The sequence below is a fragment of the Melanerpes formicivorus genome, unplaced genomic scaffold (genome assembly GCF_026170545.1).
Source record: "Melanerpes formicivorus ecotype bairdi unplaced genomic scaffold, bMelFor1.0.p_v2 SCAF_103, whole genome shotgun sequence".
Classification (NCBI taxonomy): Eukaryota; Metazoa; Chordata; class Aves; order Piciformes; family Picidae; genus Melanerpes; species Melanerpes formicivorus.
Genome location: NW_027142455.1, coordinates 162,525 through 176,021, shown reverse-complemented (window position 1 = coordinate 176,021; position 13,497 = coordinate 162,525). Strand labels below are relative to the sequence as shown.

The window sequence follows — 13,497 nt, the reverse complement described above, 5'->3', positions numbered from 1 at the left end:
ATCCCCAAATCCCCCAAGGGCACAGCCCTGACCCTCACTGCCAGCAGAGCAGATGCCCAACCTGCTGCCAGCCAGCACTCCTGAAGCAATCTGGAGGATGCTCCAGGGCCAAAGAGAGGAGCAGGAGCAGGAAAAGCTTCCCTTGGAATGCTCTCTGCCCTGTGCAGCCATGCCCAGGTGAGCTCAGCCTGTGCCTGCTGGCCAAGTGCCTCCTGCCCACCCTCTGCCCTCCACAGAGCTGCAGCCATCCACACAGGAGGCACCCAGCCATGGAGGGCAGGATCCCCCAAGCCACAGGGAAGGCCCCAGGGCAGCACTCACTTGGGCACCGAGAGGGCATCCTGCTTGTGCTGCCAGCCTGGGGGCTCCAGGCCCCTGCAGCCCAAGGGCTCAGGGCTGCTGCCTGAGGCTGGCAGCCTGCAGACCTCGTAGGTGACATTGAGGTCATGGCTCCTGGCAGCAGCTGCAGCCCTGGGGCAGAGAGAGACAGAGCCAAGGAGCAGTGAGGGGCTGAACCTCAGCCACTGGCACCCAAGAGAGGCTCAGCACCACCAGCAGCACCTCTGAGCCCCCTCCTCAGCTGGGGCACAGCCTGGGGGGAGCTCTGGGCCAGGCAAGCTTTGAGGCTGAGGGATCCCCAGGCTGGGACTGCAGAAGCTGGGCTGGGAGGTCACCTGTGGGCTGCAGGGCACCCAACAGCAGCCCCAGAGCTGTGCTGGGCCTCAGGCACACAGCACAGGCAGCCTCCCTCGGGAGACCTTCCCCAAGAGCTTCCTTCTGCCAGGAGATTGGGGCAGAGACAGCAGCAGGTGGTGCCAGGGCAGCCCTGCCAGGGCAGCACCTCGGGGAGCAGAGGCAGCAGCAGAGCCCTGGGGGAGGCAGCTCCAGGCCTGGCAAGAGGCACTGAAGGCTCTCAGCTGCTGTGCCTGGAAACCTTCCCTGCTGACCCTTCCAGGGGAGCTTCTCCCCTGGGACTGGCTCTCTAGGAGCCAAATCCCACCTCAGAGGGCAGGCACTGCTCTGTAAGCCAAGGCCTGGGCCCTCCCCCACCTCCAGCACCCTCAGGGGGCTGCACACCACAGGAAGGTTGAAACTCTCTGAGCAGCCAGGAGGAAGTGGCACAGGGAGGGGGCACAAGGACACTCACCCCTCTGGCTGGCTGGCAGTCAAGCCCTGCAGGAGGAGGGCTGCTTCCTTTGCTTCCTGCTGCACATCTGCCTGCTGGCTGGCTGGGGCAGACCTTTCCTCTGCAGCCTGCAGCAAGCCCCCAGAGCAGCATCAGGCCAGAGCTGAGCTGAGCCTGGGCCCCCAGCTGCCCCTTCCCTGCCAGGCTCAGAGCTTTCTCCAGCACTCCACAGCCCAGCACCTGCTGAGCCCAGACCTCCCAGAGCAGCTCAGCTCCCAGCTTGCCCAGTGCAGCCCAGCAAGGTACCTGAGCTGCCTGCTGGGTCCCACTCACCAGGCCAAGCCCTCCTCTCACCTCCTCCAAGGCCAGCTGCGAGGGAGCAGGACACCCAGCTGCCAGCTGCTGCTGCTCTCCAGCCCTCTCCCCACCAGTCAGGTCCAGGCACACCTTGGGCACAGCCTCCTCCAACCTGCAGGAGTCACAGCAGCAGCCCCTGAGCCAGGGAAGAGCCTCTGGGGAAGCCATCCCTGGGCCTACCAAGGTTTGGGATGGAGCCCAAGGAAGCTTTGGCCTTTGTCCCCCAGCTGTGGGGGCTGGGGGCTGCCAGGCTCCTCACTCCAGCTGGGCAGTGGAGAGGCTGTGGCACAGCAGCAGAGCAGCTCAGCTGCGTCCTGGCAGCCACTTGGGCTGCAGCCAGCAGCCAAACTCTGCAAGCTCCTGGCCATGGGGGACCCCAAGATGCCAGCCCAGGCTCCATCCCTCCTGCCCAGCAGCCTCACCTGGGCAGCTGCAGCAGGCTGGAGCTGAGGGCAGGCAGCAGCACTGGCGCCTGGCTCTGTGCCCCCCGGGCAGCATCCTCACAGGCACGGAGCTTGGCCTGCAGCTCTGCCACCTGTGAGCAAGGGGCAGCCCTGGCTCAGAGCATGCCCTGAGCCCCAGCAGCTCAGCAGGCTGGGTGCCAGGCAAAGCAGAGCCGCAGACAGAGCCCAGCCCTGCCCCCGGCAGCTCACCTCCGCTCTCAGCTGCGCACACAGCACAACGTACGGACAGACGTGGGAGTCCGGGCTCGGCAGGTTGCTCTTGAGCTGCGGGGAGGGAGGAGCGGAGCTGAGAGCAGCCCCGGGACAGCTCCTTCCCCTCTGCTGAGGCGGCAGCGGGGCAGCTCCTCAGCCTCCTCTGGGCTGGTGGGGCCCGGGCGGCTGCAGCTGACTCTGAGAGGGGCTCCAGAGGCAGCCCGGCTGCAGCAGGGAGGCGGCAGGGAGGCAGCAGCCCGCAGCAGCCTGCCCCAGGCTCCTTCCCGGGCAGCCCCAGCAGCTGCCGGCCGCGGGGCGAGGTGCTCACCGAGACCTGGATCTCCTTGGCCCTGCTGGCACACCTGAGGGTGTTGAGGGTGTCCTGGCAGCAGAGCGGCGAGGGGCTGAGGGCAGCCAGCATCAGGGTGCGGCCGATGGAGCCCTTCAGCAGCCGCCTCAGCTTGCTGTCCCGCTACGGGACGTGGCTCTGCTTGCCCTGCCCGGCACCCCGAGGCTCCGCTCAGGGGCTGGCCCTCGGCTCCCAGCCCCGGCCAGGCCCAGCCCACGGCAGCTCTGCCCTGGGGACGGCGCTCAGGGCCCCTCGGCGGCAGCCTTCCCTCGGCCCCAGCCAGCGCCTGGCTGACGCTGAGCAGGGCCAGCAGCGAGCGGTTGATGCTGGCTCCCTCCCGCAGCCGCTCGCCCCTGCTCTTGGCCACCGCGGCTCGCTCCGAGCCGGCCAGGTTGCCCAAGCTCATCTCGGCCACCGGCAGAGCCCCAGCGAGGCCCCCGGCGCGGTCCTGCTGCTTCACCTGTACCTGGCAGGGCACAGGCAGGGCAGGCTGCAGCTCCGCAGGGCGCTCGGGCTCGCCGCTCGCAGCCGCGGCAGCAGCCCTGGCACGCCGGCCCTGGCACAGCATCGCCGCCTGCCCCGCTCCGGGCAGCGGTGCCAAGGGCTGCCCCAAGCACCACCCCTCACCTGCAGCACGGCGTGGGAGCGGGAGGAGGAGGCGCTGGCATCGGTGGGATGCTGCGTGCGGTTCCTGCTGCCCCCGAGCAGCATCTGCAGGAGCTGCTCTGCCGAGCTGGGCTGGCGGGGAGCAGGCAGAGGGCAGGGATCGGCGCAGCCCCGGCACGGGCACCGAGCGGCCACAGGCACACAGGCTGAGGCCTCCTGCGGCTCTGCAGGGCTCCTCTGGCCTCGGGCTCAGCGCTGCTGCCAGCCGGCACCCAGCCGGCTGGCACTCCCGGGTCCCCACAGCCCCTGCCCCGGGTCCCCACAGCCCTCCCCTCCCCCCTCCAGGTCCCCCAGTGCCCGCTGGCACCCCTGGGGCAGGTGCAGCGCTGCCCACACCTTGTGCCTGCTTCCACCCCCACCTGCTGGATGGAGAGACCCTGAACCACAGCTCCTCTCTCAGGATCCTCCCGGATGGGCAGAGGGCCCTTGGGCTCCAGCAGGTCACGCATCTGCTTGTTGTAGACCTGCAGCAGGCAGCTCCAGCTCAGGCTGAGGCTTGGGGCCCCAGAGGGCAGCAGGCAGAGCAGCTCTGGACCCCAGGGCCTGCTGCCCACCCAACAGCACCTCTGGCACCTGGAGCCAGCAGGAGCAGCTGAAGGTGCCTTAAAGGCAGAGGACAGCTCAGGAGGCTTCACCAGTGAGGCACTGAGTCATTGCTCCTCCAAAGCCCTTGCAGCCAGGAAGCCCTCATTGCCCTGTGGCCCCCAGCTCCAGAGGGGGCAGACCAGCAGCACCAGCTCAGCAGACTGGGCAGGGGCAGCCTGCTTCCAGTCTGGGGCTGTCCTGGCCACTGGGCACAGCTGGCAGCACAGGGGTAGCCCTGGCACTACAAGCCCAGACCTTGGAGATGGTGGCCTGGCAGCAGGAGGGGCACAGCTGGGCACAGTCTACCTCCAGGTAGGAGACCAGGACCTGGTAGCTCTTCTGCTCCTTCCTAGCCTCCAGCCTCCTGTACAGCTCCTCCATGGTGAGGTAGATGATGCCAGGGCTCTTCTCTGAGCCCAGCATGGGGTAGGTTTTCCCTGCTCCTGTTGCTCCGTAGGCAAACGCTGGGAGGAGAAAGGGAGGAGCCCTGAGAGCAGCCTTCCTCAACAGCAGCACTGGGGGGATGCTCCCAGCTCTGCCTCAGCTGGAAATGCCCCTGGGGACACAGCCCCAAACCCAGCTCCTGCTATGGGGCACTGCTGCCTCCCACTCACATCCTGTCCAGCAGGACCCCCAGGGCCCTCTGCACCAGCCTGCTCCCCAGCCTGCACAGGGCTCCCAGCTGATGCCAGCCCACAGGCAGAACTCCACACTCATCTGGGCTTGTCTCTGCTCTCTTCTTGCTGGCCTGGGCCCTGCCTGCCCCCACAGCCCTCAGGTGACATCTCCAGGTCAGCACTGGCCCTGCCAGGTTGCTCTGGGAGGGGATTGTGACAGATGCAGGTGGGGCTCACAGAATAAGCTCTCTTCACCTCTTCTGGCATTTTGAGGGCCTGGAACTGTCTTGCTAGAGGTCTACACATGTCACCCAGGGGAAAATGTGCCTTCCTCTGCTTGTGCAGCAGAGCAGCTGCTTTGACACCATTCTGTCACTAGGCCAATCTATAGCTGGATCTCGGGTTTAAGCCCCACTGCACCTAAAAGAAGGAGTTTGCTCAGATGTGGCTGTTACAGTGAGCTCCAAACCCTCCTTCCCCCATCTCCACCAGTGGAGGTCTGGATGGGGAAAGGCAAAGGCAGGAAATTGCCTTCCCCTGGGACAGGTCAAGGCTGCTGGAGGGGGAAGTGCGCTTGGGGTTGGCACTATGATTAGCAGGGTGCTTGGCACCCAGTGTGCCTTGGCCTGGGACACATTGTCTCTGAACAGCTTAACCAGGGTGAGCAGCAAGCTGTGGGGGCTCTCTTGCTCTTGCCTTCCTCTTGCTCACTCCCATGTTCTGCTTTCCTCTTGGCCTCGCTGCCTTGGCGGCAGCACTGCAGACACCAGCCCTGGGCCCTGGCTTCTCCCTGGCCCTGCCTGCCCTGGGGCCCTGCTCCCTGGCTGCCTGCCGGCAAGCTGCGGCTGTCTCGCACCCTTCCGACAGGGCTGCCGCAGGAGTTTGGCCTCGTGGCAGCCGTGCCTGAGGACACTTTGGTTCTGGCAGGGCCTTTCCCTTTGGGCTGTGCCACACGATCCGCAAATCAGATTACAAAGCGGCAGCTCTGGAGCCTGCTGCCGGCCAGAGACCTAGGGAGCATCTCCCAATTCCTGCTCCATCCCCGGGAGCACAACCTGCGCTCTCCTTGGCTCTCCCTGAGCTCCTGCCTGGCCTCTGGTTTGATCAGTGGGGTGAAGCTGTTTCGTGGTTTAGCCTTTGCCATTTTCTGAATGCTCTACTCTGCACTCAAGCTGCCCAGGAGCATCCTGGGGGAATTTGCAAGCAAACAGAACCTGTCCACAATCTGATAAGTTAATACCTAATCTTGGGGGCGGGGGGGAATAAAGAGAAGTCTCTTGTTGTAATTCCTGCCTGGTTAGCTTAACCCAAATCAAATCAGTGCCTTAAAAACCAGCAGACAGAAGCAAACTTCTGGGAGTGGTTCCTGCTTTTGTTTAGGAACATGCAAGTAATTTGTCTGCAACAAAACCCCAACTCCTCTGCAGAGCAGGGAACAGCAGAGTGCAAACAAAACCCCACTGCTGAGTCAGAAATGAATTCAATTGCAGATCTAGGCAGAGGGACACAGCCTGGCAAGGGCAGAGGGTGCTGTGGATTGTGCTTCCTTAACAGACCCATGGTGGCATTTTTATCACCCAGAAGCTGGATTTCCCTGCTGGTTTTCCAGCTGCTGGCTTGAATGGACTTCAGGAGGTGTTCAGGAACACACCTGGATTCTCCTCCTAGCTTTGATACTGCCCTGGAGAACAGCTTGTGCTTACTTTGAAGCAGAGCTGTAACTGGGAATGCAAGTCTGGAAGGATCTTTGACAGCCAAAGGCTTGTTCCCCTCCAGTCAGATGTAAACTCTGAGCATCAAATGTGACAATGATCTTTGCTCCTTCTTCCCTGTGGTTGAAATTCCCCCCAACATTACCTGTGCCAGCCCAGCCCAGCTGGAAGCAAAGGAAAGCTGTATTTATAGGCAAAGGGAAATCTGCAATGGGATGCAAGGAATGTGCACAAACTCTCCAGGAGTTACAGTGTTGAGATATATTCACAACTGCAAACCAGCACAGGAACCCCACTGGTCAAGGAGCAGGGGAAGCTACTAGCTGGGGTCTGCAGCAGCCCTCCTCAGCCAGGGAGGGATCCCCTGGGCCCCCGGGAATGGAGGGGAAGAGAGGAGGAGGGGAGGAGAGGAGCTGCTGCGAGGCCACCTTCAGATCCCTCCTGGTGCCACTGCCCTCAGCACCTGCCAGGGCCAGGGGCTGGAGCAGGGCAGGGCCAGGCCCCCCCCCGGCTGTGCCGCGCTGCCAGCACACAATGGGCATCGCCGAGCCCGACGGCCACGCCCTGACAAGTCCCGCCCCCCCTTGTCACTGCAGCCAATCAGCAGCGCCGCTCCGCCTCAGCCTGTTGCCTGGACACCGAGCGCGAGGGACACGAGGAGGAGGAGGAGGAGGAGGAGGAGGAGGAGGAGGAGAAGAAGAAGGAGGAGGAGGAAGGAGTTCAGTGGCCAGGGACGGCTGAGTCGAGGCCAGCGAGCGTGGCGCCATGGTGCACAGCATGCGGAGGCTGAAGGAGCTGGAGGAGGGGCTGGCGCCGGCAGCCAAGAGGCGCCGGCTGGGGCTGGGTGAGGAAGGGGCTCCGGGCTGGCCGCCGGCTGCCTCGCCCAAGGAGCTGTGGCAGCAGGAGGCAGAGTCTGAGCGTGCCGGTCGTGGCAAGGGGGATCAGCCCTGGGGGAAGCAGCTGGAGCCCTGGGTCGAGGCTGGCAGCCACGGCGGCAGCCCCAAGGAGGAGCTGACCAGCAAGCAGGGTAGGTAGAGAGGGCCGAGGGGGCTGCTGGTGCTCCTCAGCCCTGTGGCTCAGCGCCCCTCTCCCTGCAGGCGGTGAGCAAGCCCCAGCAGCAGGAGGGGACGGGGTCCCCGTGCCCCAGCAGCTGCCCTTCCCCGTGGGGCGCCTGTCCCTGCGGTGGGAGCGGCTCTGCGGGGTCGGCGCTGGGCTGCACAACCTGGGGCGCAGCTGCTTCCTCAACGCCACGCTGCAGTGCCTGAGCCACACGGCGCCGCTCGCCAACTACCTGCTCTCCGAGGAGCACGGCCGCAGCTGTGAGTGGGGAGCCTGGGCCGGGCGGCTGGCGGTGCCAGGCTGGCAGTGCCAGGGTGCCCGTGGGGAGCGGGAGCTGCCTGCCTGTCCTGCGCTCGGCACCTCTGCAGGTGGCCCTGGCAGGGGCTGCGAGTGTTGGGCTGTGCCCTCTCTGTCCCTGCTGCCCCTGTCTCCACCAGAGGCTGTTCCTGTCTTCTCCTGGCCCTAGCGGTGCTCCCCAGCTCTGCAGCCTGGCACCGGCGAGGTGCTGCCTCTGCTGGCTGCAGCCAGGGCAGGGCAGGAGGCTGCCTGCGGGCAGCAGCTGCTGTGGGAGGCTCGGAGCTGGGAGCAGGGGGAGCTCTCAGGGCTCACAGCCCTGTCTGTAGGGCTCTGCTGGGACCTGCCCGTCAGGGCCAACCTGTGCCCTCCTCCGGAGAGTGCCTGTGGCTGTTTTCCATCCCCATGGATGCTCTCTCCTCTGGGGGGGGGGGGGGGGGGAGGGCTGTTGCAGTGGTACTGTGAGTGGGATGGCATCAGCCAGGGTGAGGTCTGCTGGCTCCTGTGTACCCAGGATGCCCAAGAGCTGTGCTGCAGCACAGAGCTCCTAGGGACCACTGAGCGTGGCTGAGCACTGTTGGAAGAGAGATCCCTGCAGCCTCTGTCCTGCCTCCATCTCTCCTGGCTTTGTCCTTGACGTCCTGTCCTCTGCTCTGCTGCTCCAGGTCGCCAAGAAGGCTTCTGCATGCTGTGCCTGATGCAGGACCACGTGGGGCAGGCGTTTGCCAGCAGTGGGCAGGCCATAAAGCCGGTGTCCTTCATCCGGAACCTCAAGAGTAAGGGAGGCTGCCCTGCCCTGCCCTGCCCTGCCCTGCCCTGCCTTGCCCTGCCCTGCCCTGCCCTGCCCTGCCCAGCCTTACCCTGCCTTGCCCTGCCCTGCCTTGCCTTGCCTTGCCCTGCCCTGCCCTGCCCTGCCCTGCCCTGCCCTGCCTTGCCTTGCCTTGCCCTGCCCTGCCCTGCCCTGCCCTGCCTTGCCCTGCCCTGCCCTGCCCTGCCCTGCCTTGCCCTGCCCTGCCCTGCCCTGCCCTGCCCTGCCCTGCACTGCCCTGCCCTGCACTGCCCTGCCCTGCCCTGCAGCAGGGACTGATGCTGGAGCAGCAGCTGTGGGCTGGGAGCAGCTCTTGGCAGACAGCTCTCCTGAGGTGACTCAGGGAGCCTGCCAGGGGCTGGGGGCTCCGTGGGCTGCGGGGGGCTCCTCCCGTGGCCGTGAGTCTGACAGCAGGTTTGGGCTGCGGGGGAGCAGGGAGGGAGGGAGGAGCTGCATCTGTTGCAGCAGATGCTGAGGCTGGCTGCTGCCCCTCCTGCAGACATTGCCCAGCACCTCTGCTTGCGGCAGCAGCAGGATGCCCACGAGTTCCTGCACTACAGCATCGACGCCATGCAGCAGGCCTGCAGGAACGGCTGTGCCCAGTATGTGTGGCCCTCCTGCCCTGTGCCCTCACCAGTGCCCCGTGCCCGTGGGAGGGCTGACCCTGTGCCCCAGGCTGAACTCCCAGAGGGAGGCACTGAGTGCAGGGGCCGCACTGGATGGCCCAGCTCTCTGCCCCTCTGTGCCACAGTCCCCCTTCTCCCGGCTCCTCTGCCCCAGCCTAGCTGTGGCCCTCTCCCCCACTCCTGAGGCTGCTGTGGGTCTGGATCCTGTGCCAGCTGCCCAGGAACCCGGGGTGCAGCTGGCTCAGGTGCAGCTCTGTGGCTGTGGGTGAGCAGCTTTCCTCTGGGCCCTGCGCTGCCTCAGTCTGCAGCGCACAGCTCTGAGCCGCGGCCGGCAGCTTCTGCTCCTTCTGGAGGAAGGTGCCCCTGGGAGCCTGGTGCCAGCCCTGGAGCTGTGGCCCTGGGAGAGCAGCTTGGCAGAGGCTGCGGCTTCCCTCTGCCTCTGGAGCTCTGCAGCCTGTGTGCTGGGCAGAGCGCAGCGGGGGGAGCTGTGCTGAGGACACGGGGAGGGGGCCCTCGGGCGTGGCCGTGGGGGAGGGGCGGTGTGAGCCCTGCTGCTCCTGTGCCTAGGTTGGATGGCCAGAGCCAGGCCCCGACGCTGGTTCAGCAGATCTTCGGCGGCTCCCTGCGGTCCCGTGGTGAGTGTTGGCTGCCAGCTCCTGGCCTGGGCCTCTCAGGGCTGCCCGGCAGGAGGAATCATTTGGGAGCACTGCTGAGCGTGTGCAGAAGATGCCCAGCTGCAGCTGCTGGGGTGGGTGCAGGGCCATGGCAGGCTGCGCTCAGTGCTCTTTCTCTGGCAGTGACGTGCTTGGAGTGCAAGAGCACCTCGGACAGCTACGAGCCTTGCCTGGACCTGGCGCTGGAGATCGGGGTAGGGCGGCAGGGTGGGGGCTGGGGAGGAGCTCTGCTCTCCTGGGGCTGTTCCTGCAGCTGCAGCATCGCTGCCCTCAGGGCTCCTGAGCCTGCCGGTGCCAAGGCACAGCCCAGGCAAGAGGGAAGCCGCTGCCTTGTTGAGCTGCCTGCTGTGTCTGGCAGGGCAGTGCCCGGTGCCTGGGCGTGAGGCTGCGTGGTGCTGGGGCCCCTGCAGCTGCCCCTCGTGGTGCTGGGCACTGCCAGCTGGTGGGGCTGAGGGGTTTGCTGCAGCCCGTGGCCCTGTGCCCACGCTGGGTGTGCTCTCTCGGGGCCGTGGCGTGGACAGCCACTGGTGGCCTGAGCTCTGCTCTGTCCTTGCAGGAGGCCAGGAGCGTGGTGCAGGCGCTGGGGCAGTTTGTGCAGGCAGAGCTGCTGTGCGGGGAGAACGCCTACAAGTGTGGCAGGTGAGGCTGGGGGCTGCGGGCGGCCGGGGGGCGCTGTGCTGGGGGCAAGCAGATGTGCCCCCTGCTGGCTGCGGGAGGGCTCGACTGCCTGCTCCGCGGCTCAGCCCTGAGGGCCGTGGCCGTGGAAGCCTGCCGCGAAGGCTGCCTCCTGTGGTGAGGAGGAGCTGGGCCGGCAGCCGTGGCCGTGAGCAGGGGCCCTGGAGCAGCGGCTGCTGTCAGCAGGGTCAGTGCCAAGGGGCTTTGCTGCCCGGCCAGGGCTGGCAGGCAGCTGGCTGGCGCAGCAGCTTGAAGAGCTGGAGCTCTGCCTGTGCAGGTGCCAGCAGGAGGTGTCGGCCAGCAAACGCTTCAGCATCCACCGAGCCCCCAACGTCCTCACGGTGGCACTGAAGCGCTTTGCCCCCTACGCCGCAGGGAAGATCACCAAGGTGAGCGCTTGGCAGCCCAGGGCTGAGGCTCTCTCCTGGCCCCAGGTGCTGCTGCCCAGAGCAGGCCGGGAGGTGCTGCTGTGGCCAGCGGGAGCTGTGCCGTGCTCCTGCAGCCCTTCCCCCGCTGTGCGCTGCAGGCGGAGTTCGGCTCCTCCTGCCGCCTTCCTCAGCACCCCCTCTGCACCAGGAGGCTGAGTGCCCTTCTCTGGAGAGGTGGCCCTGCTGGGAGAGCTGTGCTGCTCTTGCCCCAGCACAGAAGCCATGGCCTGTGCCGGCTGCTGAGCCCTCCTGTCTCTGCAGGAGGTGCGGTACCCCATGCTGCTGAACCTCCGCCCCTACATGTCTGTGCGGCGCAGGGACCCCGTCCTGTACAGCCTCTATGCGGTGCTGCTGCACTCTGGGCACAGCTGCCACGCAGGGCACTACTACTGCTACGTGAAGGTGAGCCCAGGAGCTGTGGTGCCACCCCCTCAGGGCTGGGGGGTGCTGGGGGGTCCCTGTAGGCCCAGCAAGGAGGGTGCTCAGCAGATGTGCATGGTGGGGAGCACTGGCTGCGGGGTACAGGCTGTGCTGTGCCGCAGGAGGGGGGAAGGTTCAGCTCTGGCAGAGCCCCCTGGCCTGCCCTGGGCCTCCTCTGCCTCGTGGGGAGAGGAGCTGTGCCCACGGGCGCTGCTCCTGCTGCTCCTGCTGCCAGGAAGGTGCCTGGGCACAGCCCAGCCCTGCTCTCTCTTCTGCTGCTGCAGGCCAGCGATGGGCAGTGGTATCGAGCGGACGACGAGCGGGTCGGCTCCGCAGCCCCCCAAGAGGTTCTGCAGCAGCAGCAGGCCTACCTGCTGTTCTACCAGAGGTGAGTGTCTGCTGCCTGCTGGCCCCTCTGCCCCCTGCTCCCAGCACTTGGCACAGGGCTGGCTGTGGGCAGGAGCTTGGCCCGGGTACCCCAATGCCCTGTGCATGCCCTGGCTGGGAGGAGGGTGGCAGGGAGGGGCCCAGCCCCTTGTCACGGTTTCACTCTCCCTCAAGAGCACCTCATGCCCTCAGAGCTTTGGCTCCTCTTTCTCCTCTGCATCTCTGAGAGAGGCTCAGCCCCTGGCAGCTCATGCCAGCCCTTCTCTGCCTTCCCCAGGATCCCCAGCCTCAGGAAGAGCTGGCAGGGGCCCATTGCCAAGGCTGCCTCCAGCCTGCCCGGCCGCACTGGCAGCGTCCCAGAGGAGGTCAGGAAAGCTGCGGGCAGGGGGCTCCTGTCTTCAGCAGGGGTGGGCCAGGGGAGCCCTGGAGGCTGCTCTTGGCCAGTGCTCCTGGGTGCTGGGAGCTGCTGCCCCTCTCTCTGCTCTGCCAGGGCAGGGGGGCTGCAGCCTGGCAGGGAGGCAGGCGCAGGGCAGGAGGGTTTGCAGGAGCCATCCTGCAGAGCCAAGGCCTGTGTGGGGCTGGGGAGGGCTGGGGAGGGCAGGGTCTCCGTGTCCTTGGCTCCTGGACTTGTCACTGAACTGCTCTCCCTGTCTAGAGAGCAGAGCTGCTGCCAGGGAAGCAGCTGCCTGGGCTGGAGGAGGTGGGAGGCCCTGTAGCCCACAGCACCTTTGGGATGGGGTCGGAGCTGCTGAGCGGAACCAGCCTGCCAGAGCTGCCTGCTGAGTGCCCAGCAGCCAGGAGAGAGGTGTCAGCTGTGTGCCAGGATTATTGGGCACAGCTGCAGGGCCTGACACGCAGCAGCAAGTCCTACATCAGCAAGCTGACCGTCCTGGCCCAGCAGAAGGTGGCCTTTGCCAGCAGCATTGCCGCCCTGGTGGAGGCACAAGTGGCCAAGGTTTGGAAGTTCCCCTGCCTGCTGCTCCTAGCTGTGCTGCTGGGGGGAGCAGCTGGAGCCAGGGGGCTGGGGGGGGCTGGAGGGCGAGGAGGGCCTGGGGAGATGTCCTGCTGTGAGGCAGGAGAGGGGCAGAGCAGGGCAGCAGGGGGCCGAGGGCTGCTTTCCAGCCTGCCCAGAAGCCTGGGGGTTAAAAGCTGTCTGCAAGCCTGTCCCAGGGGCTGGTTTGGCCTGCACGAGCAAACCTCAGTGTTCCAACCCTGCTGAAGTGCTGGCTCTGAGGTGTCTGAGCCTGGCAATCCCTGGGTTTGCAATGCTTCAGAGGTGCTTTGGTTGTCTCAACTCCTCCCTCTCTTCTCATGATTCCAGGCTCCTCCAGCACAGAAGCTCCCTGCTCTCTACCTGCTGGACTCCATCATCAAGAACATGGGAGGAGCATACCTGCAGGCTTTTGCCCCAAACCTGGTGGAAACCTTTCTCTCTGTCTTTGAGAAGGTCTCTGCACCTCAGAAGAGTTCTGTAGGCCAAAGCTGTGGCTGGGCAGTGAGCCCTGTGCCCAGGGGTGGCTTTGCTTGGGTGGTGAAGCACACCAAGTGCTTGGCTTTTCTGCATCTCTGTCCTGGCTCTGCACTGAGGGCCATGGTCCCTGCTGGTGGTTTGAAGCAATCAAGTGGGCCCTGAGCCTCCAAGGAGGTTGGATCTGTGTCTCCCAGATGGGTCTGAGGGTGCAGCTGAGCTGAAGCAGAACTGGCTGAATTGGAAGTGCTAGCCCTGCTCTGGCATCTGGTGGGGCAAAGTCCTGCAGGGGCTGGAGAGCTGAGCACAAGCCCCTGGGCTCATTGCTTGCCTCGGAGGCTGTTGCCTGATTCCCTTGGCATGGGAGTGTGAGCTGCACTGCTGAGAGCTGCTGCACACCAGGCCAGTGTGTTGAGATGCCAAGTGCTGAGAGCACCAGGACAGCCATGCAGCCTTCCTTCTGGCAGCAAAGCTGCAGGCTGTGTGTGGCAGGAGCTGAGGGAGCCCTGGGGTGGTTTTGTTGCTGCAGGGGGACACAGAGACTCGCAAGAGTTTATTCCTCTTGCGCTCGACGTGGGACAGGGTTTTCC

At 65.6% G+C, this 13,497-nt stretch overlaps 1 protein-coding gene across 1 annotated transcript; it reads left to right on the top strand.

Moving 5' to 3' along the window:
• Positions 1-6,833: 6,833 nt before the first annotated feature.
• LOC137455661 (ubiquitin carboxyl-terminal hydrolase 36-like) lies at positions 6,834-12,672 on the top strand. Its single transcript, XM_068166674.1, has 13 exons — positions 6,834-7,095; positions 7,166-7,387; positions 8,087-8,197; positions 8,729-8,831; positions 9,423-9,490; positions 9,653-9,723; positions 10,086-10,168; positions 10,482-10,593; positions 10,894-11,034; positions 11,337-11,440; positions 11,717-11,804; positions 12,095-12,394; positions 12,661-12,672. The coding sequence occupies exons 1-13, from the start codon at positions 6,834-6,836 to the stop codon at positions 12,670-12,672; spliced, it is 1,677 nt and encodes a 558-aa protein (XP_068022775.1).
• The last annotated feature ends 825 nt before the right edge of the window (positions 12,673-13,497 follow it).

Bases quoted from the DNA above. Each gene is read 5' to 3' on its own strand.
- LOC137455661 (XM_068166674.1), top strand. From the start codon at position 6,834: ATGGTGCACAGCATGCGGAGGCTGAAGGAGCTGGAGGAGGGGCTGGCG. The intron at 8,198-8,728 runs GTAAGGGAGGCT...CCCCTCCTGCAG, and splicing joins CTTCATCCGGAACCTCAAGA to ACATTGCCCAGCACCTCTGC. The intron at 10,594-10,893 runs GTGAGCGCTTGG...CTGTCTCTGCAG, and splicing joins CCGCAGGGAAGATCACCAAG to GAGGTGCGGTACCCCATGCT.